This window comes from Rhopalosiphum padi, chromosome 1, assembly GCF_020882245.1.
Source record: "Rhopalosiphum padi isolate XX-2018 chromosome 1, ASM2088224v1, whole genome shotgun sequence".
In the NCBI taxonomy this organism is placed as follows: Eukaryota; Metazoa; Arthropoda; class Insecta; order Hemiptera; family Aphididae; genus Rhopalosiphum; species Rhopalosiphum padi.
Genome location: NC_083597.1, coordinates 10,246,413 through 10,271,355, shown reverse-complemented (window position 1 = coordinate 10,271,355; position 24,943 = coordinate 10,246,413). Strand labels below are relative to the sequence as shown.

Genomic DNA, 24,943 nt, shown 5'->3' with positions numbered 1-24,943 from the left:
TATTCGGTGGCTGTGACGTCGTTGAATGACATACGAATCTGTTCGAAACATTGTACACATTACGAAAACGTTGATTTTTTGTTTTGGTAGTGTTTGTAAAATTGTAACGTATAAAATTGTCTATTAAACAAGATCTTTTTTAGTAATACATATATCCAGGTTCATTTAGTTAACTTTATTGTTTAAAAACACCTAGTTATGAATATTTTTTTTTATAGATTTCTTATAAAAAATGAGCAATTAACTCAACTGTGGCCAATCGATGTTAAAAGCGAATTAAGCGAATTGGTGTAAAATTTGTTGAAAAAACACTCATAGATTTGACATATTGACACCTTCTTCTTCTATACATTATTTTAATAAAAGTGAAAAATAGTTACGTTCACAATAACGATCGCAACGGTTGCATAGAAAAAAGGTCTAGGTGTAGTCGCCGCAGCCTATAACGATTGATTATATTAATTACCCATTATTATTAACCAATTTTTTTTTCATAGTCGATACAAATATACAAATATTATGACTTTAATAGGTTATAAGTTATAGGTATATTTAATAGAAAAAACTGATGATTTACAAATTCACTACATCAAATGTTGCGTTTCCAGCGTTCCGTTTCAAATAAATAGAAGGGGTACGCTAAAAAAAAAAAATAAAAAAGAAAGCGGACTCCCACGTCCACCCCCAATTCAAGCACTGCCTTTTAAAGTTACGGAAAATTCTACTACCCTCATACTTCCTCTCCTTCAAAAATTTTCTTAATAAGCGCTCTTTTTCTACCAAAATTGGAACGAAATCTCTAATCTACCCCATAAAATCTAGTTTCACAAGGAGCTACCTATGTACACTCCTTTACTATTTAATATCTACACCTCAAATTAACTCATATCTCCCCATACCTACGTAGTGGATTATGCTGATGACAAAGAAATTATATCCATCCGTGAAAATCCTACATAGTTACTTTGAATTTGAATCTGTAATTTCATCTTGACAATATGATCATCTGGTACAATAGATAGTGTATTCAATTAAATGAAAATAAATCTTCTCATATCGCGTTTACTCTACGAAAAGAAAAACCTCCACTAATCTTTACAAAATTACAAATAACATACCAAATCCGGCCTCCTACAGCTACAAATATCTACAAATATAGGTCTTCTTATTGATAAAAGATTTACGTGGTCCTCCCATATCCATGTTAAAAAATTAGTACATCAGTACATCAATGCCTCAGAGTTCTACACCCACGAATGCAAAAGGAAAGGTAAAACTAACTTTCATTCAAAACGTATAATATACAAATCTTTCGTTAAAACAATGTGGCAATGTGGTCATATGGTATTGAAGTATTGAACTCTGTGACTTCGCAAAAATTCAATTATAAAATACAAGCTCTACCTTATAGTCTGTAATCCAAGACGCGTTGAAGACCTGATCATCGTTATCGGTATCGACACAGCTATAGTATCTGTGGGCTCGACCAAACCTAACGCCGCGAAGGGTGGTCTCGCCCATCTATACCGAGTACCGAAGAAATCACGGAGTTCGATGTCAAACATTCACATAACGTTTGGTGAAACTGAAGCAACCGAATTCAAGTGCATTCCTATGCAAGTTTTGGTCGAGGTTGAAAATGGATCAACAAAACCGGCCTATGTGCACATTTATTTATAGATCCAATAACTAACACTAGTCATGGAACCAAGTCCTAAGTAAGTAGGTCGTGGTAGAAATGTACAAAAAAATTCGTTCGTCTAATGTTTTGTTGCCATATAGTTATGTGCCATATAGTTATTGTTATATATAGTAATATAGCCATATAGTTTAAAATATAATACAGTGTGATTATTTTAACTTGTACCTATATAAGTTAAGTCTATCTTATATATTTGAACCTAAAAAAGTTCCTTATGGCTTAACGGGTTAGGTAAAAATATTTTTATATTGTGTAATTTAAAAATTGTAAAATAAACAATTCGATAACGATAAAAATTTCTTAATATTATAAGTTAAAATTGGAAATAATTATTGAATTTATTAAAAAAAACAAAAAATGCCAACGGCACGTAGTGTTCCCAAGCGGTCACCCATCCAAGTACTAACTACGCCCGACGTTGCTTAACTTCAGTGATCGGACGAGAACTGGTGTATTCAACGTGGTATGGTCGTTGGCGATGTGTTAATGGAAAATAATAGTTATTAAATATTGTAATCAAATGTTCAAAGTTTTCAATGGTAGTATAAAACGAGAACTAAATTCAGTTAATTTAAAAGCAAACACTACACTAAACATAGATGTATAGATTGAGTTTTGATTTTACAGTAAAACATATTTACCTACTTATTTAAATTGTCAAGTTAATACTATTGGTATTGTCGGTATTGGCGGTAATGGAAAAAATATTTTGTCAAAGTACCTACTAGCTACTAGTTACTAGTTAGTAGTTATATGTTTCCAGGGCCTGATTTAGTGTGGTGTGTGGGAGGGAGAATATGTTACACCTCATACTTAAGATACCTAGATCATTTTAGTCGGCAAGTTTGTAATTTTGATAATAATTATGTGATTTTATTATGTTTTATGATTATTTATGAATGTTCAAATACTATTTATTATAATATTTAATATAATAAAAATAATAATAACTTAAAATATAGCAATATAGGTAACCAAAAATATTTATATAAATATTTGATTTGATAGTTAATACTTGTATTTATAGATTACTATATCTGCCTGTTGCTGCAGTCTGCAGGTTAGCAACATAATTACATACCTACTAACTATATAAATATATAAATATTTAATATTTCCTTTATAAGACGACATTTAATTATTTATACACCATCAACAACACATTGTTATATTTTTTTCTATGCTACTGGTGATGTATACATATAGGTGTACGTACCTGTACAACCGTAAACTACAGAAAATTTAAATTAAAAAAAAAAGTCAGATCAAAATTAAATTTATTGAATATAGAATTAAATTTATAGAATATACCTAATATTATAATTTTTATTTTATTGATTATATTGTTTACTTTGCTAATATTCAATAAATTGTTAAGAGGATGTCAGTGCGCTGTGTGTTTTGAACTGTTTTCTCTCTTTGGCCCACGTGCAACATAGACAAAAATACAAAATGCATTTATGTAATCATTTTGTTTTTAAGTACCTACCTAATCTTAAAGTAAAATCATCCATCATTACAAAAACAATAGAAAATAATAATTTTGAGGGTATAACACTATGACATATTGTTTTGTCTAAATATTGTTTTAACAATTTAAACATTATTGAAAATTTACACATCTTTTTTTTGAAAGTCGAATATAAAATAAAATATTAAAACAATATATCATTTCCTCAAAAATATTATCCTCTACAATTTTTATTTTTTATAATGAGTGATTTAACTCTATAAGAGTCAAAAATTAAGACTACTCAAATCATAAGGATTTTTGGTGAAAGTCAAAAAGTGGTTATCTATGTTGTGGGTAGGTCTGAGTGAGAAAACAAATATTTCGCTGACATCTTAAGAAGGAATTTATTTTTTATTAAAATTAAATTATTTAAAGCCTAGCCATGTAATATACATAATAATTTTTATAATTTATGATATTCGTAACTGAAATGACAAATAAAATGAAATTGGAAATAATAATAGTGATTTACTCATAAAAGTATTTAGAACAATTTTGTGAAAAAAAAATCGTTTAATTAATTAAACCCGTAATCTTTAAATACAACCCCCCCCCCCCCACCAGAAAAAATAAAATGAAAAATTGGGTGACGTGGAACACTTAGGAAAGTATTTGGACCAACTCTGTACAAAAAAATTGAAAAAAAATTAAATAGTCTTGTCACAAAATTGGAACATAAAAAAAGGCCTGTTCTTTTATATATACATACGTCATAAACATATTACATAAGGATTATTATGATATGAGATAAGCTTGTGAAAATGTGAACACAGTAGGAATAGATATAATCTTATATTATAAAACGCGTGACGTTTCGCCCGAAAAACACTTGAGGGCGCTTGCTGTACTCCCCGCAGTTCCTAAAACGGAAAAAAGAATGCGCTCCGGTCGCCGTTATCGCGTCCGGTAGGTTATCAAAAATATGTTGGACAACTATACTATTACTATTATTATTATTATATATTTCACTTTTATACGGATTTTATTATAGCGATATCGATTACATTCAAAAGAAAATTAACGAGAATGTGTGTGTGTGTGTGTGTGTATGTGTAATGAAATACGAATTCAACGAGTAAAACGACGTATAACGCGAATTCGGTGACGGTTCGGAAACGGTTTAAGTGCTCGAGATTTGACATCGGTTTACAACTCAAACTGTAGTCGATAGGATTAGGCGTTAGGATAGGATAGTATTTAGGCAGGTGTAACGAGTTCGAAACCCGCTCCGGCGACTTTCCCGGCGGCGCTTTGATTAACACTGCGAGTCATTTTTTGCATTTTTTTTTCCAATGTTTTTTTTTATTTTTATATGATTTTGCCGGCGACGTCGGTATATTTTTTTTATTACTCGACTAATAAAAAGCAGTATTTCAACATTTATGTACTATTTTTTTTTTTTTTTGAATATTGCGAGTGTTAAATATACGTGTTTTTGTAATAGTACTTATCGACTACCACCGAGTATGTTATATTATATTATTTATAGTATATATATTATATAATATGTAAACACAATATGTGTAGTGTGTACGTATGGAATATTTATTAAAGTCATATAGATCGGGTATGCACACTAATATTTAATTACAACCTGATGTAATAAATGTATTGTGGATTATTTCACTTATAATAACTCATAATGCTCACATCGTCCGCGATCCGACGCGGTCGGATTGCCTACCTGAGGGGTTTGGTAACACTTAAAGTATATTCAATTTTTAGCAAATAAAAAATTCAGATTTCATAATTTGCGCCCACATAGTCTGCCATTCGACGCAGTAAATAGGACGTAGATGGGACGTTATAACACTTCGTTCGATTTAAACTTTTTCCCCTACTAAACGACATCAGACTTTCGACGTCAGGAGGTATAACAATCCGCCGTAGGCGGATTGCCCAGCACAGATATCGATTTGCATCGAATGAGGACTGATAGCTAGACACTCGATTACCATTTTTCGTACTTATTTATTTTTTATATATATTCAAAAAAGAACCGGGCATGCGACAAGACACGGTAATACACCGGTTAACGACTGATAGCTAGACACTTAGTTACCATTTTTCAAACTTATTTAGTTGTGTATAAATCAATTTTCCCAAAAGATATGACGTTCGACATACATTTTGTCCCCTACTATACGACATCAGACTTTCGACGTCAGGAGGTATAACAATCCGCCGTAGGCGGATTGCCCAGCACAGGTATCGATTTGCATCGAGTGAGGACTGATAGCTAGACACTCTATTACCATTTTTCGTACTTATATATTTTTATACATTCAAAAAAGAACCGGGCAAGCCTCGAGTTGAACTATATATGTGACCGATTTCTAGACACCCGACTAGCATTTCCAACCGAATTTCCCTAGGAACGATTTTCACTCGACCCCCTCGAAGGCGCCGGAGGCGGCTTCCACAAGCCGGAAATCGAGGCATGTATATATAATAATAATTTAATAAACAATATTATTATCGACGCCACGAACGTCTTATCAATTCCCGACAACAACCGCCTTATCATCATTCATCCCGATAGAAGACTCGCAGTACTACCAATCAGCGATAGGTCTTCCTTTTTTGAAAACTTTCCACTTTCAAGCTCTTCCGTCCGTCCTAGGGTATTCACTTACAGCGAGTTTCACTCAAAGCGAGTTTCACTCAGAGCGAGGCACACTCACAGCGAGGCACACTCACAGCGAGGCACACTCACACCGAGGCACACCCGCAGCTAGTAGATGTATAAATCTATTCTGTGATAATAGTTCATCGTCATCAATATTTATTATCAATTTTACTGTTATCAAAATTTACCCAACTGGTAAGTTTTCATTATTAATTAATAAATAATAATTATTCTACCCATTCATTTCATTACAAACAAATTTTTTTATATTTTGTTTTGTGATTATTGAAACATTTGAAACGTGTCTATTTTGTACACCCTACAGTTCATAAAATTATTTGAGATGGCTGGATCTGCTCTACGACGACTTATGGCTGAATATAAACGTATATTAAATATTTTATTTATGTATTAAAAATATAAATTACACAAATTTATATCAAAATGTATTATATGATTTATTCTGTAGAGCTGACATTAAATCCTCCGGAAGGGATAATTGCTGGACCAACCACCGAAGAAAACTATTTTGAGTGGGAAGCATTAATTACGTAAGTTATAATTATGTCATCACGTCAGTAAAACAGTACATTTGCAATATCTAAATAAATAATTTAATTATGAGTAGAGGGCCAGAAGGTACATGTTTTGAAGGTGGTGTTTTTCCAGCTAAACTTATATTTCCATCTGACTACCCATTGAGTCCACCAAAAATGAGTTTTACTTGTGATATGTTTCATCCAAACAGTGAGTATAACTTGTGATGTATATATTAATGGTCCATTAAAAAATTGTGATTCATTTAAAAAAAATGTCAATGAACATTTTTAAATACAGTGTATTCATAATATTTTGTCAATAAATACACAAATAAACAATCTATAGGTAGTATATATAAATATTGTTGTTTCAATTTTAGTTCATCTTTTGAAAGATGAAATACATAAATTTCTAAGTGTTGTCATTGAACATACTTAGTGATCCCTATTGAGTTCATCATATTATTTTTACACAATATAAAGTGTACTACATCATGTTTACATAATAATGTATATTATTTAACTAAGTGTAATACTTTTTATTATAGCTTGCTACCTGGTGCAATATTCATGTATTAATTAAATTCTACAGATATTAAATATGCCACAATTTGTTATTAAACCTGGAAATTAACTGGATGAATGTAAAAATTCTTATACCAGTATGTTTAAAAAAAATGATGCATACAAACAAATCAGCTTTAAACTAACTAATTTTAACCAATTAATAGGAAAGATACTAATATATTATGCTTTGTAATAATAGTAAAATGCAGATTTTCAAATTTTAGTTTATTCAGATGGGCGTGTATGTATTTCAATTCTACATGCACCTGGGGATGACCCTATGGGTTATGAATCCAGTAATGAAAGATGGAGTCCTGTACAGAGTGTTGAAAAAATTCTTCTATCTGTTATTAGTATGCTTGCTGGTAATTATAAATAAACTATTTTACTTTATCTTTATCTAAACTTAAAATTTAAAAACTTTCTCATTATATTTCATTATGTATTAATTTGAATTTTTCTTGTTCAGAGCCGAATGATGAAAGTGGGGCAAATGTTGATGCGGCTAAAATGTGGCGTGAGAATCGTGAAGAATTTAACAGAAGAGCTGAAGAGTTGGTCAGGAAAACTTTAGGAATACCTCCAAGTGAATGAGGTCAGGTAGGTACAATAATTTAATTGAAATATTTGGCTAGCTATGAACAATGATATTTGAATAACCACATGTATATACACTATTAAGTTACATTTTGAAGTTATAAGTTTTATATTTTATACATAATTATGTGTTAATCATTATTGGATTTTTATTTTAAATTTGGTTCAGTTTTTGAATGTTTACATATGGTGTCAACAGAATAAATAAAATTACTTGCAGTTTATGAAATGGATTATTGATTTGTTTGAAGTCCTCTAGACATCTTCTATCCTTCAGCTTATCATGTCACAGAGATGTCATTCATAAGTTAAAATTTTGTTCGTGATGGAAAAATAAATAAATAATTTAACTAGATAAAACATGTTGGATTTTTATATTTTATTTTATTAAAATCATCAAACATAAATTAGTATTATGTTATCTACAAGTCACATATTTCACACAATGAGTCTTTGACTTATGCTTAATGCATAATGCTAAAAAAAATTTATGTAGTCAAACATTTATATATTAATTATTAAAATAATAGAGTTAACTCTAAAATCACAATGAGTTACTTAAAAATAGGTAACAAAAAAAAAAAAAATATACAATTCTAAATAGGAAATAGAAATTAATAATTGTTTTTCTGATTAAAATTTATTTCTAAATATTAACTATAACAATAAAAAACCTGTGAAGAAATAATTTTAAATTTGTGAAGCACTTGAAATTGATTCTTATATATTTTTACTGTTTTATTTTTGTAAGAAAAGCAAAGTATGTATCATAGTATTTTAATATTCCGTAAGAACTAATTGAGAATAAATTCCGATTTATTATTATAAGAGAATTTTAATTTATAATTGTTGTAACTTTAGTTAATTAATAAACTGTGTACTGTATTAAAAGCATACTAGAAATAATTTGTTTTTTTAAAATGTATATTAAACTTTAATATGAACATGAATATATTTATATATATTTACTGTTTAAATGAATCAAATTTTTATTTTACAATGCATCAACTTTTGTAATAATAATTTTTTTCTTAATGTGGATATAAACATTTATTAATAAAATTATAGATAAAGAATGATATAAGTGTTATATTTCCCAACATCTTCATTAATTTTCTTGTATTATTGCTGAATGAGTGAATACAATAATTGATACAACATTTTTATATTTTTTAACAATATACAATTTTTCCTTTGTCAATTTAGATAGTAATTAATCAATTTAAAAGATCAATCTTTAAATTAAATTGATTAACTAGTAGGAAAATGACAAAGTTAATACTACATTAAGTACAGGCCCTTATTACAAAATCAATACAATGTTAGTTTCCCTAAGTATAAAAATAAATAATTGTACAATTTAAACTCAACTAAAAGTCTGTATAACAGGATCAAACTAATCTGGTGTAAAGAATTCCAGATTAAAAAATAAATAAATAACGGTTTAAAGTTAATTTAAGCTCTTAATATGCTTTCACATTATTTAATATTATATAATAATTATTATTTGTTTTCTATAATAAAAATGTAGTTTGTATTATTTATTGTTTCATGACATTATTTTTAAATATATTATTTTAAATAGTTGAATTGCCAAATTATTTAACTGTTACTGTATGTGAAATAATATGAATACACATAGTTATGACTGGTTTTAATAGTTACATTTTTAAATATGTCTTGCTACAAGTCAATATATTTGACAAAAAGTATTCATTTTTTTTTATCGATAATATAAATTCCTAATGATAAATTGATAAATTCAAGGTGGAGTAAATGATATTAGATGTACAGCTGGAGTAGGAGTCGATGATTGGCTACTGTCAGAGCTGCATAGTTGTTCACAATAATAATGAGGTGTATTTAAATAATCAATCAGTCGTCTGGGTAATGGCAATTTGTGGATCAAATCTCGTCGCACCGTCTTCAAAATGACAAACCTAATAAAATAATCAAATAAATATATTTTGTTTGACATTAATAACTCATTATTAAAATTATATTAAATCAAACTCATTTTTGTTGTCTATTGTTTTAATTACATATTTTTATTAAGAATTTACCTGGCCATATGTTGTAAGCTTTGAACTTGTTTGAAGCGAGAAACAGGATGGAGTAACTGAACTCTCATTGGTCCAAGAATGGGACGTCTATGCAAAAAGAACAAATACCTTCCACTGCGAGAGTGTTCTACTGCGTTTTCAACAAATTCAACAATTGTGTGACTTTTAAATTTTGTACAGCTACCAAAACTAAAATTTCCTAAAACCAAAAATTAAAATATGAAAATGATTTTTTTATGAATTTTATTCTTTATTATTACCTTGATCATGCTCAATTCTGACATGCCGAACAAAACCATTCAATTTAAATGTCAATGAAAATATATAATGATCATCACTACTGTCACGTACAATAAACGATCCATCAGGTTCATTCGACAGTATTTTTTCAGCAGCTTCTCCTGATGTTGGACCCCAATACCATCCATACTAAAATTATTTTAATATACATAAAATAAAATTTATTATATTTTATACTCAAATTTTAGCAAATCTTACATCTTTCACTTTTTCAATGCTAGTAGCAAAATCCATACTAGTCTCTCGTTCATATGTATCTCTGGGCCCATCATCAGGCACGGGTGGAAGTGCACGATTTTCAAATGTTGCCTCTTTAGTTACGTCTAAAAGAACAACAGTATCTGTTGGGTTCAATTCAGGGTCCAAGTCTGTCGAAGTACTTTTACGTGAACGAAAAATATTACAAAACGTTTGTTTTAAACTAAAAGAAAAGTTGGATTTTGTTGATGAGATAAATGGAGATGAACAAAAGATTTTTCTTGTTGAATGACTAGAACTATGACCACCAATATCCTCTGCAGTTCTATTGTCCTTAGCTTTCTTATGTTTAATATTCACCATAAACGATTTTTTTCTGATTTTGCATTTAGACGATGATATTTTGCTAACACAGTTCTCTTTGTTGTGATCATTTTGTACTTCATTGCATTTTGATACATTTGCAACTTCAGGTTTGCTACACTCTCCTGTATTACTATAAATATTATGAAGAATTGTTCGTACGTCTTTTACAGTCATATGTATGGGCTCTTGAACATTGACACATTTTTCCCCTGATCTGAGTTAGAAGACAATCATTAAAATAAAATAATATTAAAATGTTAGGTTTGTGCTTACTTTTTACTAAGTGGTATGGAATGGCACTGGTCACGAAATTTTCTTTTTTTCCTCAATGGTCGCCGAAAAGCTACATTAAATGGGGAACTATCAATTGGTAATGTATATGTATCGCTATTAAGAGCATCATGTGAAACGGCAGAAGATATAAAATTAGAATCATCTGAAGAAACTACATTAAATAAGGAGTTATGAGATGATGAAATAGTTGATAACAAAGAATTGTTTGATCCATTTGGTAAACGGTAATTTGTTTTCCAATAAATACCTAAATTATGATACAGTTTTTGTTGTTTTGAGTGCCTAAAACAAAACAAAATATTTATTTTTATTTTTTATTAATAATAATGTTATATAAGAAATAAACAATACCTATCCATAAAATATTATTACCTAGTATCATGCAATGGATCCAAGTGTTTCAGCGAGTCATTAATCAATGACTTTATAAAACCTTCTGCATATTGTTCAACACGAATCATGCATTCATTAGTGTAGACAGGTGAACAAATATGCCTACATTGATTGTCTTTAAATTCAAACGGAGGAGAGTATACATTAATAGAATTTGTATGGTCTTGAAATTCAACAGGAGGCTCAATTGGATTCTCTGATTTTTGAACACTAGGACATTTTTTCAATGTATTAAATTGTTGTGTATATGATGTGTCAGAATCGTCAATTAGAGAATCCTCTTGACTTAATGATAACTCATCATCGCATTCTTTACACTGTAAATTAAAAATATAGTTAAAGATACTAAATAATTATTAGTAATTATACACTAAACATAAATACACAGATATATTAAATTCCATTGAAAATACCAAAATATTACAACTAGGACAATAATTAGGTACACATTTATTTAAAAATTGTAAAATGTATTTATTTTTTACTTTTGATTATTTATCAAATAATTAATTAATAATTTAATAATATACAATATTATAATTAGAATATGTGCAATTCTATAAAAGACAAATAAAAAGTAAACTTAAAATTGTTATACATATTTTATAAGTTATAGTATTTATAAATCAGTAAAAGTGTAATTGCTGATACAAAACACTTAAAAAAACACTCAAGTTTAATAGTATTATATAATAGGTCTATAAAAGCTTATTGGTTATTGATTGGTATATAATAATTATACTAATATTATCGATTTAAAATTAATATTTAAATGTACTTTATGTGTAATAAAAGAATTGGAAATTATTAAAAAAATGTAGATTAAATACACAATTTATTTAAATATATTCAGGAATATTAAAAAAATATTCTGGAATTATATCTTATAAGATTTGGTGAAGATCGTGCAAAATTTAGTAAGTAATTAGCAAAATTGGTTGAATATTAAAAAAAAATAGTAAAAATATCTTGCAAACATAATCTTTATCAAGATTTTATTAGAATTTGTTAAAAATTTTACTACAAAACTATACTATTTTTGTATAAATCACTTCAATTTATTTATAAGTCATATTTTATGATATATGTTATCAAATTTACTACAGATTTATTTATATTTTAATCATTTAAATGTTAGCTGTTGCTTTATTACCAAGGTGGCTATAATATGTGCATAACTCTTTGTTTGTAAATCACCTTGTTTATAATTACTGTATAACAATTATTAGAAAGATCATATATTTCAAATAACTTTAAACAGTTTAAACGTTTTGTGTTAATGCAAAAAATAGTTAAACAACAATATGTACTTTGTACATATGAATTAAACTAATGATTGTCATAAATATAACAAATTATACAATATACTTTATTTGGTAAATGATATTAAACAAAATTTAAAAATAAAAATTATACTTGATATGCAAGTCAACGAGTAATGAAATGAAACGTTAGTTGTATACAACAAATAAATATATCTACACAACATAACTTAATGATAATATCATAGCCATATAAAAACTTACTTTGAATTGCGGTGAATGCTTGTTGGAACTGCTACTGGCAGAACTGTTTGAAAATGATCCATTGACCAAAAGACCGCTGTCGTCTTCACTGAGCAAAAGCACATCAGATGTTGGCGAATCCATCCCATATTAAAATTCAGCAGGAAATCAATCATGTCGCCAACAACCTAATGAGAGACAAGACATGACTTAGAGAGTAGATCCAACTTAACAAATGTATCTATTATTGTTTGTAAACAGTTAATCAATAGCATTTAATTCTTACTTTTGAGGATAGATCCAAAATGCTGTCCACATATTGAGTTATTTTGCTCTTCGGTACTGAAAAGGATCACAGTATTCTTATTTTCGACTACTTATCCTTGAAACGACTACAGTTTAAAAGTACTGTAGTTAAATGTCAAAATTCTAAGAAAGTAAATATTTTTATTAGTATTTACTATTTATTCCCAAATAAAAGCTTATCAAGATAACACTGGACTTTAAAGTAGTTTTAACAACAGAACAGTGGACAGTCAGTGGTTCTCATTTCTTAAAATATATAATTCCATTTTCCAGTGGTGTTATCAGTATCCTTTGTAAAATAAGTATCCTCACGAAGACCACTGACTACATGATTATCTCTATGGTCGCCATGATAGTATCCATATTATCATCACCTAATAATAATAATAATAATAAATAATTTATTAATAAAAGTAATTTTGTATTAAATATTAATTTATTTTAATATTATAATTTATTGTTTGCTTTTGCTATCTGCTGCTATGTTCCTCGACTATACAATTTAAACAATTAATAATAAACGTGTACAAATCATAAATTTTTTTAACTACAGCAAACTTATAATAAATTAACCCATTACAGGATGTCTGGGTTATAAATTAACTGTAGTTTGAAAGTTCTATCTGCTTTAAATTAGGTAATGGGTAGTCCAACAAATTAAAACGGAACTTAATTCATCATCATTTTAGAAAAAATAAATATTTTTCTTATTTTAAAGTAGTTAAAAAAAATATTAGTGTATTGGTGAGTTTGAATTTCATTTAAACTAGACTATACTTCATTAATCATTGATATGGAGAACGGTGACAATGGTTTAAATAGTTGTAGAAAAGTAGCATTAATTACAGGAATCACTGGTCAGGTATATAAATTAGACATATATTTATTGTACATCTATTATTAATTTATTATTCTAATTGTAGGATGGATCATACCTAGCTGAGTTGTTGCTAGATAAAGGATATGAAGTTCATGGTATTATACGACGTTCAAGCACTTTTAATACCGGCCGTATAGAACATCTTTATTTAGATCCTAAATCACACATGGAAGGCAAAATGAAACTTCATTATGGTGACATGACCGATAGTAGTTGTCTAGTGAAAATTATAGGAATGGTGAAACCTACTGAAGTTTATAATTTAGCTGCTCAAAGTCATGTTAAGGTAGGCTGTTTAAAGGAATTATTTTGTAATTTTTCATTGCATTAATAATTTTATTTTAGATTTCATTTGATCTAAGTGAATATACAGCTGAAGTAGATGGCGTTGGGACTCTCAGGTTACTAGATGCCATTAGAGCATGTCAACTAGAAAACAGTGTACGTTTTTATCAAGCTTCTACTTCAGAATTGTATGGAAAAGTTGTTGAAATACCTCAAAAAGAAACTACTCCATTTTACCCTAGATCTCCATATGGTATTATTTAATTTTAATGATAATGTTTTAATATTAAAATTATATTTGACATTATTTTGTGTAAAATTGAATTCCTGGTTATTAATAAATAATAATAGTTAAATATATCTTAAATATTTAGCGTGTGCCAAATTATATGCTTATTGGATTGTAACAAACTATCGAGAAGCATACAATATGTATGCTTGCAATGGAATTCTATTTAACCATGAAAGTCCTAGAAGAGGAGAAAACTTTGTGACTAGAAAAATTACCAGATCAGTAGCAAAAATAGCAATCGGTTCATTAGATTGTATACAACTAGGAAACTTAGACTCTAAGAGAGATTGGGGTCATGCCAAAGATTATGTTGAAGTAAGATATTAATTTTTTTTAATGAAACTAGTAACCAATCACCATTAGGTGTAGATTTATAAAATATTTGTACACATATTAGTTTTGCTATAAAGAGTAAATTATATATTTTTCATGGTGTTAAATAGTTGATACTTGACAATTTATTGTATTTTTATTTTTTTAAAGGCAATGTGGTTAATGTTACAACAGAATATACCTCAAGATTTTGTGATTGCTACTGGTGAAATGCATAGTATTAGAGAATTTGTAGAAAAAGCATTCAAGCACATTGGCAAAACAATTATTTGGGAAGGAAAAGGGTTAAATGAAGTAGGAAAAGAAGAATCTACAAATGTTGTACGTGTTAAAGTGAATGCTAAATATTTCCGTCCAACGGAAGTTGTAAGTAAATTATTTTATCATTTTAATTCTATTTTACTATGTAGTACATCACACATTTATTTTAATTGAAAATAAGGATTAAAAAAATTAAAAGTAATAAGTAGTATTCAATAAAAACACCATACAATTATGTTGTATTATACATCAATAGCAGTATAATATGCAATCTCTTATATAAATTCATAGATACTTGTTCACTTATTTATTATTGTTACATTTTTCTTCAAATATCTTCAGTTATTGAATAAGTTTAAAATTAATGAAAGTTTTAATAACTATAGTAAAGAAATATAAGTCTTGTATATTTGTACAAACCATTTTTCACTTAACTCTGAGAAAACCATCAGCCCTAAAAATATTTCCCTTATTTTTCTTAATGACAAATTAATTCTCGTGGATACTTTTGTAAAGTAATTAGGTCTCTACCTAGTACCGAGACAAAAACATTACCTGGTAAAATCACATATAGAACTAATTTAGAACTAAATAGATGGAGATGATGTATTTAATAAAAAATCTCATATAAAACTAAAATAATAATATATTAAGTATAAACTAATACTAACTTATACTAATATAACCAATTAATACACCCCGCTATTACTCTCGGTATTCAATTCTGGGAACCATAACATTTTCTAACCTAAACATATTTCAATATTTTCAATCAATAAATCTTCAACTCCTCACAAATGCCCCCTGGTATGTCAGCAACAGAACCTTACACCATGGTCTCAACATTCCAACTATACCTACGCAAAGGATGCACAAAGGATACAATCCTGTTATTATACTAAACTTCATAAAAATGTCTTAAATTACTTAAACCCTCTTATCTCCAAAATATCCTGTGTCACAATATCTCCTCGCTAATTTAAACAAAAGTGGCCACATGATTTCATTAATATTCTCTAAAATGTATACAAAATAACTTAACTTATCAACTGGAAGTATTGTTAATAGATTCTCTTTTCTCTTTTGCCGTCACACTTAGTAAAAATTGTAAACTACTTTATTCATTGTAAAATTATGTATACAGATAGAAAATTTTTATTTTTTATAAAATATTGACAAAATTGATGACAATTTAAAATTTACTGTTTGATAATTATACTTTTGTTCATAAAAAGTAGTTAGATTTAATAATATATTTGTATATTATAGCTAATATTCTTGTATCAATCTAAAATGTTATAATAATGTGATAGATTGATAATTTTAATTACAATTTAACTTTATAAAAATGCTAGTTTGCTGATTCTACTGTAATGTACCATTTAGAATCTCAAATATATATTTAACTATAGTCTATAACAGGTATCGACTATCTATTTTAGTATTTTATACGTCTTATACTAATTGGTATGCTATATGCATATTTTAAATAGTATTTATAATTAATGATATTATGTACATTTAAAAATTATTTTATTATATTATTTATAAAAACTAAATAAGATATTTGATTTTCTCAATTCATTCATCAGCATATGAAAAAGGGATCAGTTTCTGGTAGTGGTGTCAAAATAAGAGATTTTAAAATAAACTTTCTTTAAAAGTTCAAAGTAATCAATTTGATTGTTTAATAATTCAAACAGAAAACTAAGGTCAACAAAAGTTTTCTTTAAATAACTTTAATGTTTGTCTAATTTTTGCAAAGAAAAAAGTAACTAGTTCCAAATAGATAAGTTTGAGTACGGAGATGAAAGCATGTGTGATAACAATCATATTATTATACATGTGCACGAAAAATTGTCGAATACTTTGCATACATATTTTTTTTTGTGTACACTATCATATATTTAATATTCATTACATAAAAAAGATTTATGTACTAAATTTATTAGCAACGTTTATTCTAAAATATAATAGTATAAATTAAAATATATCTTTGATATCCTTGGTATGGGAGTTTTAATATATTTTTTATATTAAGTACTGTAGTATGATAGTTATGTATTATCATACTACATGCATCAATTGAGAACTTACTGGATTATTATAACTATATGGCATGTACCTACTACCAGTGCTCAAATTGGGGAGTGTGCAGGAGGATGGATCTTCTGAACTATTTTTATTTTTCGTGTGTATTCCAATTATATTTTTTCACAGGAGTGGGGGGGGGGGGGATGGAAAAAACTTCCAAAATAATTTTTATCACAATATGGATTTCAATTTACGTTAATTATACAACAAATTTTACGATTTTTAATATCAAAAACAACAAAGTTTTTTTTTAGTACATGGTTCTTAATAGGATTTTCAATTTTTATTTAAACAATAAATTTCTTCTAGAAAATCAAATTCATTTTTTATGACTATTTGAAGTTAACTTTCAATATTCTTGCTGATATTATTGGCTGAGTCTGTCTCTGGTTAAAATCATATTTTTGTATAAAATGATATATCATAGAATTCAAATTTAACACCTTCATTACATTGACTCACTAAACACCTTATTTACGAGTACAGCAGAGTGGTATCCACTTGCCTATATTTTATTCTTGATTTTTGTCTGTATTTATTTTCATAATAAAAAATGAATTTCATATATATATACCTATATATTTTTTTTTTCAACTGAGATAAATAAATATTATTTTAATTAATTTAAATGTATTTATATGTATTTTTAATAATAATTTTAAATAGAAAAATATACAAATCAGTGGTAATCTGGTAAATTCTCAAACATTGTTAGTAATGTAGATAATATAGAAGTACCCGATGCCGGATCTTGAACTCTGAGAGCCCTGGTGCAAAAAAAAAATTTACCATACAGTATTTTACCTTTATATTTTTACTACATATCAAATTGCATTATAAATGTATAACCATATTTTAACATATAATAGTTGAAATATTTATTTCTTATTAATTAATTAAAATATTTTATTGTTATAATGTTATTATTTCAAGAAGAATTTGGACAATCATAGTAATTTTAGACAGAAAATAGAGATAATATATAATTAAACTCAGTATTAAAAACCAAGTTTAAATGTTTTAGTATTACTATCTTATAATAAACATGAATAAAATATAATGTTTTTTTTCTTTATCTTATTATGTTCAAAATTTAAATTCAAACTATAATTTCATAAAACTTATCTAATTTTTATTTCCTAGCTCATACAGGGTGATTATTTTGTGGTCAACATTATTGAGATAATAACTCTAAATGTTTCTGAAAAAATATTTATTAAATTGTTAAAAGTTGCTACAAAATTTCTTACTCCTATTTTTATATTTTGAAGCTGAATAATTTTCTGAGAATTTTGATGTACTTATACAAATTTAATTTTGAACGAGTATTTAATTATAATTTATAAGTATATAAAGTTAAAGCAGAGTAATGATTAATGAATATACATTATACATTTTGTGAGGCACTTAACTCTGGTCATTTAAACCATAATACTTAATTAATTACATTTTTATGTATCGACATTATCGGAAAATTGCTTTGGGAAAACATTAAGATATATTTTAAATAAAATGTTTAATGGTGCTGAGATATAAAGCATGTAGATCAACACTGCACTCCATATATTTTTAAAAGTAATATATATTATATATTAAATTATATATATCAATATATTTTATATTATATATTTATATATATTATATTCCATATAATAAAAAAGAATTTTAAATAAAATAAAAGCAGAGGTGATAACTGCATCATATAAATGCATTTAATTTAATCAAATTTATTTATAACTAATAAAATTTATTTTTTACAGTATCCGTACCTAGTATTTGCAATTCATATATTTACATTGTTCTTGATTAAATAATAAATTAAAAAATAAAATGGAAATATTATTAATTTAATTATTTTTTATAGCTTTATTTTTTCTTGTATTGTTAGTAGTATATTTTATTAGTGCTGATTTATAGTTTATTGATGGCCATTAGTAAATGCCGGTAAGCATACCCCTTTATTGTGCCAATATAGATAGAAATATGTTAAAATGTTGTCATTCAAAAATTTATAAATTTAATTTTTAAAAGTTTAAAATTGTATTTTTTAAAAAGATGATGAAAAACTATAGTAAAATAGATTTTTTTTAATAATGCTGTTTTATTATATCTTAAAAAAAATATTTTCAAAAATGTTTATAGTTTTTGAAGTAGTAAAATATGAGTGTTTAATATTAAGAATCACCCACTATATTATATAGGTGTATAAAAAATATGTATAATGGATTTTATGGTAATAATGTTTTCTTATTATTAATTTGATTTTTTCAGCTTTATTTAAAAAATATCAAAAATGTCGTAAACATTATGTCATTAAATACTCCAGATAATATCTATGTTGAGAGATTATGTATAAAAAATTTCTTCTTGCCGTGAAATTTAATTAATTTCAATTTTAAATCAAGTATTATTATACAGATATATGTAGGTAGTACTATAGTAGGTACCTACCTACGTAATAATACGTTATGACTTATAACATTCCAATAACTTTACGTTTGTTTTACTGATTGAGAATGTTTTATTTATTATAGTTAATTATACTAAAAGTAAAAAGATAATAACAATTTAAATTATTAGTATTGTAAAAACTTTTAACAGTATGCTAAATCAAGTAACTTAAAAAATATCAAATAATGAGTTTTGTGTGTTGATTCGAAATCAAATTTTAGTTCACCCGAATCATGATATATCTGTTTTTTTTTTAAATCAAAAATTGTTATTCCATCATCTATATAAATGGTATTGGTTTGGTACTTTAATCTTAATGAATTAATAGGTTTGTATTTCAATATTTTAAGTAACATTCCTAATTAATTTAAAGACCTATAGATCTAATACTTCACAGATTTAAATTTTTAAATGTTTAACGCTTTAAATTTAAATTACAAATTTTTATATTAATAAAATGTTATTAATAACTACTATTATATATCAATGAATATTTGTTTGAATAACTAATAGCATTTTATATGAAGGGTAGCGACCTTTGCAGGAGAGAGTAAGGGTTGGGGATTGGATAAAACTGCACGAAACTATACTGTTATTATCCACGATTATATTCCGTATTATTTTTTTTATAGTATAGTAGATTTTTTTATATTACATGTTTCAATTTATATAATTGAACAAGAAAAAATGCATTGTTTGCAAAGGTGTTCATCTCGTTCATTGTCTGTCTGGCGTATATATATAGGTAGTGTAGAATGTTTGTGTTTGGCATGTGTTTATTCAAATAACATAATCGTTCGGTTTTTCAACAGCACAACAAATGAATATAATGTATACTTGTTTATTATTCCCCGGCAATATAAAAGAACATTAGCTTTGTTTACAATTTCTGCAATGTGGGGTCCCCGCTTGTCATTGTAGATATATATTATATATATAAAAAAAAAATACATCCGCTGGGCATAAAATAACAAAGGCAATCGTCGTCGTATACAAATACACGTTATACTACGTATGATATTATAATAATATATTTATTTTATCGATTTTGATAAAACCTTTGGCTTAATACTATTTAAAAATCAAAAACAAAAAACTTATACGATTTCAGGAACTTTTGCTGGGCGACGCCACCAAAGCCAAAACCGTACTCGGATGGGCCCCCAAAGTGAATTTCGAGGTAAACGTCGACCGAACTTCGTAAATTAATTTTTATTACGTCAATGTTATTGTATATTGTAATACTCGCGTCATGCGAATATTGATTGTATTTTTCCAGCAACTGGTTTACGATATGATGGAAGCCGATCTAGCGCTCATGAAGAAAAATCCGTCGGCCTGAACTTCCTCGCCCGTGCAATACTTATTTTATATTGTGTTATATAAACTATAAACCTTGGCTTAATGTGTGCATTTGATTTATTGGTGATTTGTTATTATTGGATTTATATATTAGGACCTCAAGAGCCTATCATTTTGCATATTATTATACGTACCTAATACCTATATAATATTTATATTCTTGGACTGTGTTTGTCTTTGAACGTTTCTGGTCGGGCTGCACACGTTTTGTTACTGGATGCCTATAGTGTATATTGTACCAACTATAAAAGGAACCGGGAGTTATATAATATATATATATTGTAAACGTATTATATTATGTTTTAACTTCCTGTGGTGTTTGACTCTACGTCGTCTTTTGTTTATTATATATTTTTATTTTCACTATTTTTTAAGATGATTTTTACTTATACTAAACGTGTTGATTGTAAAAACTAAAAATCTAAAGGCGTTTCGTGTGTTGGTGCATTTATTTTATATTCAATTGTGTACCAACGATTTGATAATTTTTATTTTATAATCATGTTAAACTGTTTTAAAGAATTCAATATCAATTTATGGGTACATGGCTGTAGCTGTTGGGGAAGAGGGAGTTCAGGGGTCTGTATCTACTATCTACCCCACATTTTTTAAAAAGTAAAACAATTTTAGCAATAAAAATTAACTTAACAGCAATTACGGCTTTGTATGTGTAGGTAGATAGTAGGTATCTGTTTATTACGATTTTTAATTTAAAATACTTGAAAATTAATAATAAATTATAGTAGTTTTGATATTATAATAATATAATGTACGACACAAACCCAAAGATATAATTATGTGTAGTATAATAATATACTATCAGAAAGATTTCATTTTTTATTATTATTTTTTTTTTATCACATATAATTTTATCTTTTATTATTATTTTTAAATAATGTTTTTTTTTGTTTTTTTCAGTTACCATTTTATTTTATTATGTTACAGGAAAATTAATACCTACTGTGAAAAAAAAATGTAGAAAATATGGTACATTCCATAATATGTTTGTGTCTATATTACACAATGCATATTATATTCATATATACATATTTTAATATATATTATAATTGATAACATATTGATAGCTAATAATTAATAACCATGTTTAATTAAACAACAGCATAAACATGATAAATAATATTTTATATCTGTGTCAGAATAATGATATACTGGTTACACTCACGTTTATTGTTATTTTCGATTTATACCTTTGCACTTATTACGTTAAAATAATAATAATAATTTCAAACAAGTTGATTATTGTGTTTTTAGTTAATTTGTCGATAAACTCATTAAAAAGATTCTGGTCAGATATTTTAAAGAATTAATTTTTCTTTTTTATATCGATGTTTGAATTTGAAATTTTGAAATAAAGCAAATCAAGTCATTATGGAATGAACTATTGAAATTATAAAAGTCACTAACTCGCAACCAAATAATAGATTATATAATTATAATATAAAGTTATTAGTTATTACGTATTGGTGTTTGGTACTCTTATGGTTCATATTACCTATGCGTTATAATAATAAGATAAATTAGGTAATTAAAACTTTAAAAATTATAACTCGCTTATAAATGTATATAAATCTTTCTTTAATAGTGTCGGGGATAAATTTGTTGGAATTTTTTTTTTAGATTCTAAGAGTTAAAAGTGTTTTTTAGACTTAAACACTGGAACTTTATTAATGTTCCAAAGATTTCATATACCTAGACTCTTTAAAGTAAATACAAATAGTACCTTAGTCTGGTTTTTTTTCCAAAATTTAAGAAGGTATATTGTGTATAGGAAGTACAGCAATAAATGTCATTTTCCGTATATAAAATCATTAAAATGTTCATATATAATATGATATATAACTGGTGTGTTCTCGTCTGTTAGGTTAGTAACCTAACTGTTTTTTTCTCTACAGTTCTCCGTGATTGTCCCATTTTCTATTCCACCCATATACTAGTTTATACGAATGGCCTAATTATAACATATTATTTTAGGTAAATCGAGGAAAATATTTTTTTTTATATAAATGCGTTTCGTATACATTTTTGTTCTAAATTATTTGTTGTTGTTTGTAGTATCCGATTGTATCATATAAACCGGTAGGATTAAAAACAAAACGTGAGACTGATAAAATACCGGAAAACTAAAAAGTAAAATATTGTACAACCTTGCACGTCCAATTGATAATTAAATATAAAAAAAAAATCACATAGTTTAATTTTCCATCGTTGACCTTATTTGCTGATTAAAATTTAAAAGTGACAAAAACGAAGCGTTCGTATATTTTATATTATAGTATACCTACGTGAACAAAATATTATTATGTAATACTTAAAAGTGAATCGTAAGATTACGTATGTATATCAAATATTTGAATATTTGAGTTGTGATATGTAATATTTGTGTAGGTAGTAGGTACTCTGCACACTTTACAGGTAATTTATACTTATAGATAGTTATAAATATTTTATAATCATTTAAAATTCGTTTATTATATAACAAAAATATTAATACAAATCTGTAAAGTCAGCAATATAAAAACAATTGGTTTAATGATTTTTTTTTTTCCTTAGTAAACGTTTGCTTATAAATTATAATAATTATAATTATAACCGTTCAAAAATAATAAAAATGTGCAGTATACTATATGATGGTAGGTTAATTTTATTTATAGGTACCTATCTTGTATTTACTATTTACTAACTACTAGTCCTAGTCAAGAGGGTGGCTAGCTGAGCTGTAGTTCTGAACTTGAAGTTCAAGGGGACAGGGGTCAGTAGAGTTTTGTTTTCGTTTATTAATATTTAATACTTTAATAGTTGTATTCATGTTAATATCCATTTATTTTTAGTTGGTTCTTTTATAATTTCAAAGCTGAGCTTGCATAAAATGTTTATTTTGTGATTTACCAACACTTTTTTTTGTAGGTACATCCAAGTTAGAAAACTGAAAATGTTTCTTGCAAGACCTCTAAAAAATATAGATTATATCTTCATATTTTAAAATGTTAATAAAGAACAATTAATCTTTTTATACCTACTATAAAATATTGTTAAGTACTGTAGATAATTTTTTTTTTTTTTGTGAAAATGTTTAATTATATTTAGGCACCTTAGGTACCTAACTATTATATAAATCAAATTTGAACGAGAAGTTTCTGTCTTTTCGAATTATTAAAATGTACCTAAATACATATATACTCAGTAGTATATTACCTATACTTTAGTAGGTACTTAAAATGGTTTTATCTAGTATTTATTATACTTGGAAAATTTTAAGCAATTATGAATTTTTGAATATTGATAGACTAATAAAAGGTAATTAATATAATTTTAATATCATCATAATATATAGCCCCAACTGCTATATTATCATGGACCTATTATCTTATAAGTATAAATTAAATAGTTAGGTAACTCAAAAACCAATAGTTCGATTTGAATTTTGATTACTCTTTCTTTCTATTTATATTTTTAGGTACCTATATCAAAATTCCTAAAAAAGTCATCAAATTAATAATACATATAAAGGAAATAAATAAAAATGGTGATTCTCATTTGGAAAAAAAGAAACTTGTATATCGCTATATAGGACATATTCCTTATGGTGTGCACAATTTTTGATTTAAAAATCTGGTGCTTACAAGTAGGTATACTTAAAAATCAGAATTTAAATAAATTTATTATTTATGGAAAAAAAGGACGAGGATACGCGTAATATTTTTTATTTATATTATTCACGTCGAACGGAAAAAAAAATAAACACAAAAACATGTACCTAGTAAATACATTACACATTTCTTCTACATTAAATGTAGGTATAATAAATTCTTCAATGATGTTTGGTCACCGAGATTTTACTTATATTTTATGAAAATTGGGACTAAAATGTAATTGCTATATTAAAAAAAAAAAAATTAGCTGCAGACAAAAGATGACGGTCTTCTTGGTTTACCTCTTCTGATAAACCTGTCGTTGTTCTGGTTAATATACTTTTTTATGTATTTTTTTGTTTA

At 26.7% G+C, this 24,943-nt stretch overlaps 3 protein-coding genes and 1 non-coding gene across 9 annotated transcripts; 2 read left to right on the top strand and 2 right to left on the bottom strand.

Annotated features, from left to right (window-relative positions):
- Positions 1-2,060: 2,060 nt before the first annotated feature.
- Positions 2,061-2,179, bottom strand: LOC132918743 (5S ribosomal RNA). The gene has a single exon (XR_009660541.1). It is a non-coding gene; the product is annotated as a 5S ribosomal RNA (ribosomal RNA).
- Positions 2,180-5,822: 3,643 nt separating this feature from the next.
- On the top strand, positions 5,823-9,563 carry LOC132921209 (ubiquitin-conjugating enzyme E2 G2). Of its 6 annotated transcripts, none has more exons than XM_060984126.1 (6): positions 5,823-6,039; positions 6,170-6,230; positions 6,314-6,395; positions 6,473-6,591; positions 7,160-7,315; positions 7,420-7,706. In XM_060984126.1, exons 2-6 carry the CDS (start codon positions 6,188-6,190, stop codon positions 7,542-7,544), a joined length of 525 nt encoding a protein of 174 aa, XP_060840109.1. In that variant the 5' UTR covers positions 5,823-6,039; positions 6,170-6,187; the 3' UTR covers positions 7,545-7,706. The 6 variants fall into 6 exon arrangements, with proteins under 6 accessions (XP_060840109.1, XP_060840081.1, XP_060840099.1 ...); XM_060984098.1 differs by lacking the exon at positions 5,823-6,039 and adding an exon at positions 9,315-9,563 and having other exon boundaries at positions 6,046-6,230; positions 7,420-7,550; XM_060984116.1 differs by lacking the exon at positions 5,823-6,039 and adding an exon at positions 7,768-7,907 and having other exon boundaries at positions 6,046-6,230; positions 7,420-7,550.
- On the bottom strand, positions 8,696-12,828 carry LOC132921191 (uncharacterized). Its single transcript, XM_060984066.1, has 7 exons — positions 12,688-12,828; positions 11,141-11,478; positions 10,748-11,050; positions 10,109-10,688; positions 9,871-10,039; positions 9,611-9,809; positions 8,696-9,487 (listed from the first exon to the last, which is right to left on the bottom strand). The coding sequence occupies exons 1-7, from the start codon at positions 12,808-12,810 to the stop codon at positions 9,310-9,312; spliced, it is 1,890 nt and encodes a 629-aa protein (XP_060840049.1). The 5' UTR covers positions 12,811-12,828; the 3' UTR covers positions 8,696-9,309.
- Positions 12,829-13,366: 538 nt separating this feature from the next.
- Positions 13,367-22,112, top strand: LOC132921201 (GDP-mannose 4,6 dehydratase). Its single transcript, XM_060984078.1, has 7 exons — positions 13,367-13,834; positions 13,896-14,138; positions 14,198-14,390; positions 14,512-14,744; positions 14,913-15,128; positions 20,680-20,748; positions 20,848-22,112. Exons 1-7 carry the CDS (start codon positions 13,766-13,768, stop codon positions 20,908-20,910), a joined length of 1,086 nt encoding a protein of 361 aa, XP_060840061.1. The 5' UTR covers positions 13,367-13,765; the 3' UTR covers positions 20,911-22,112.
- The last annotated feature ends 2,831 nt before the right edge of the window (positions 22,113-24,943 follow it).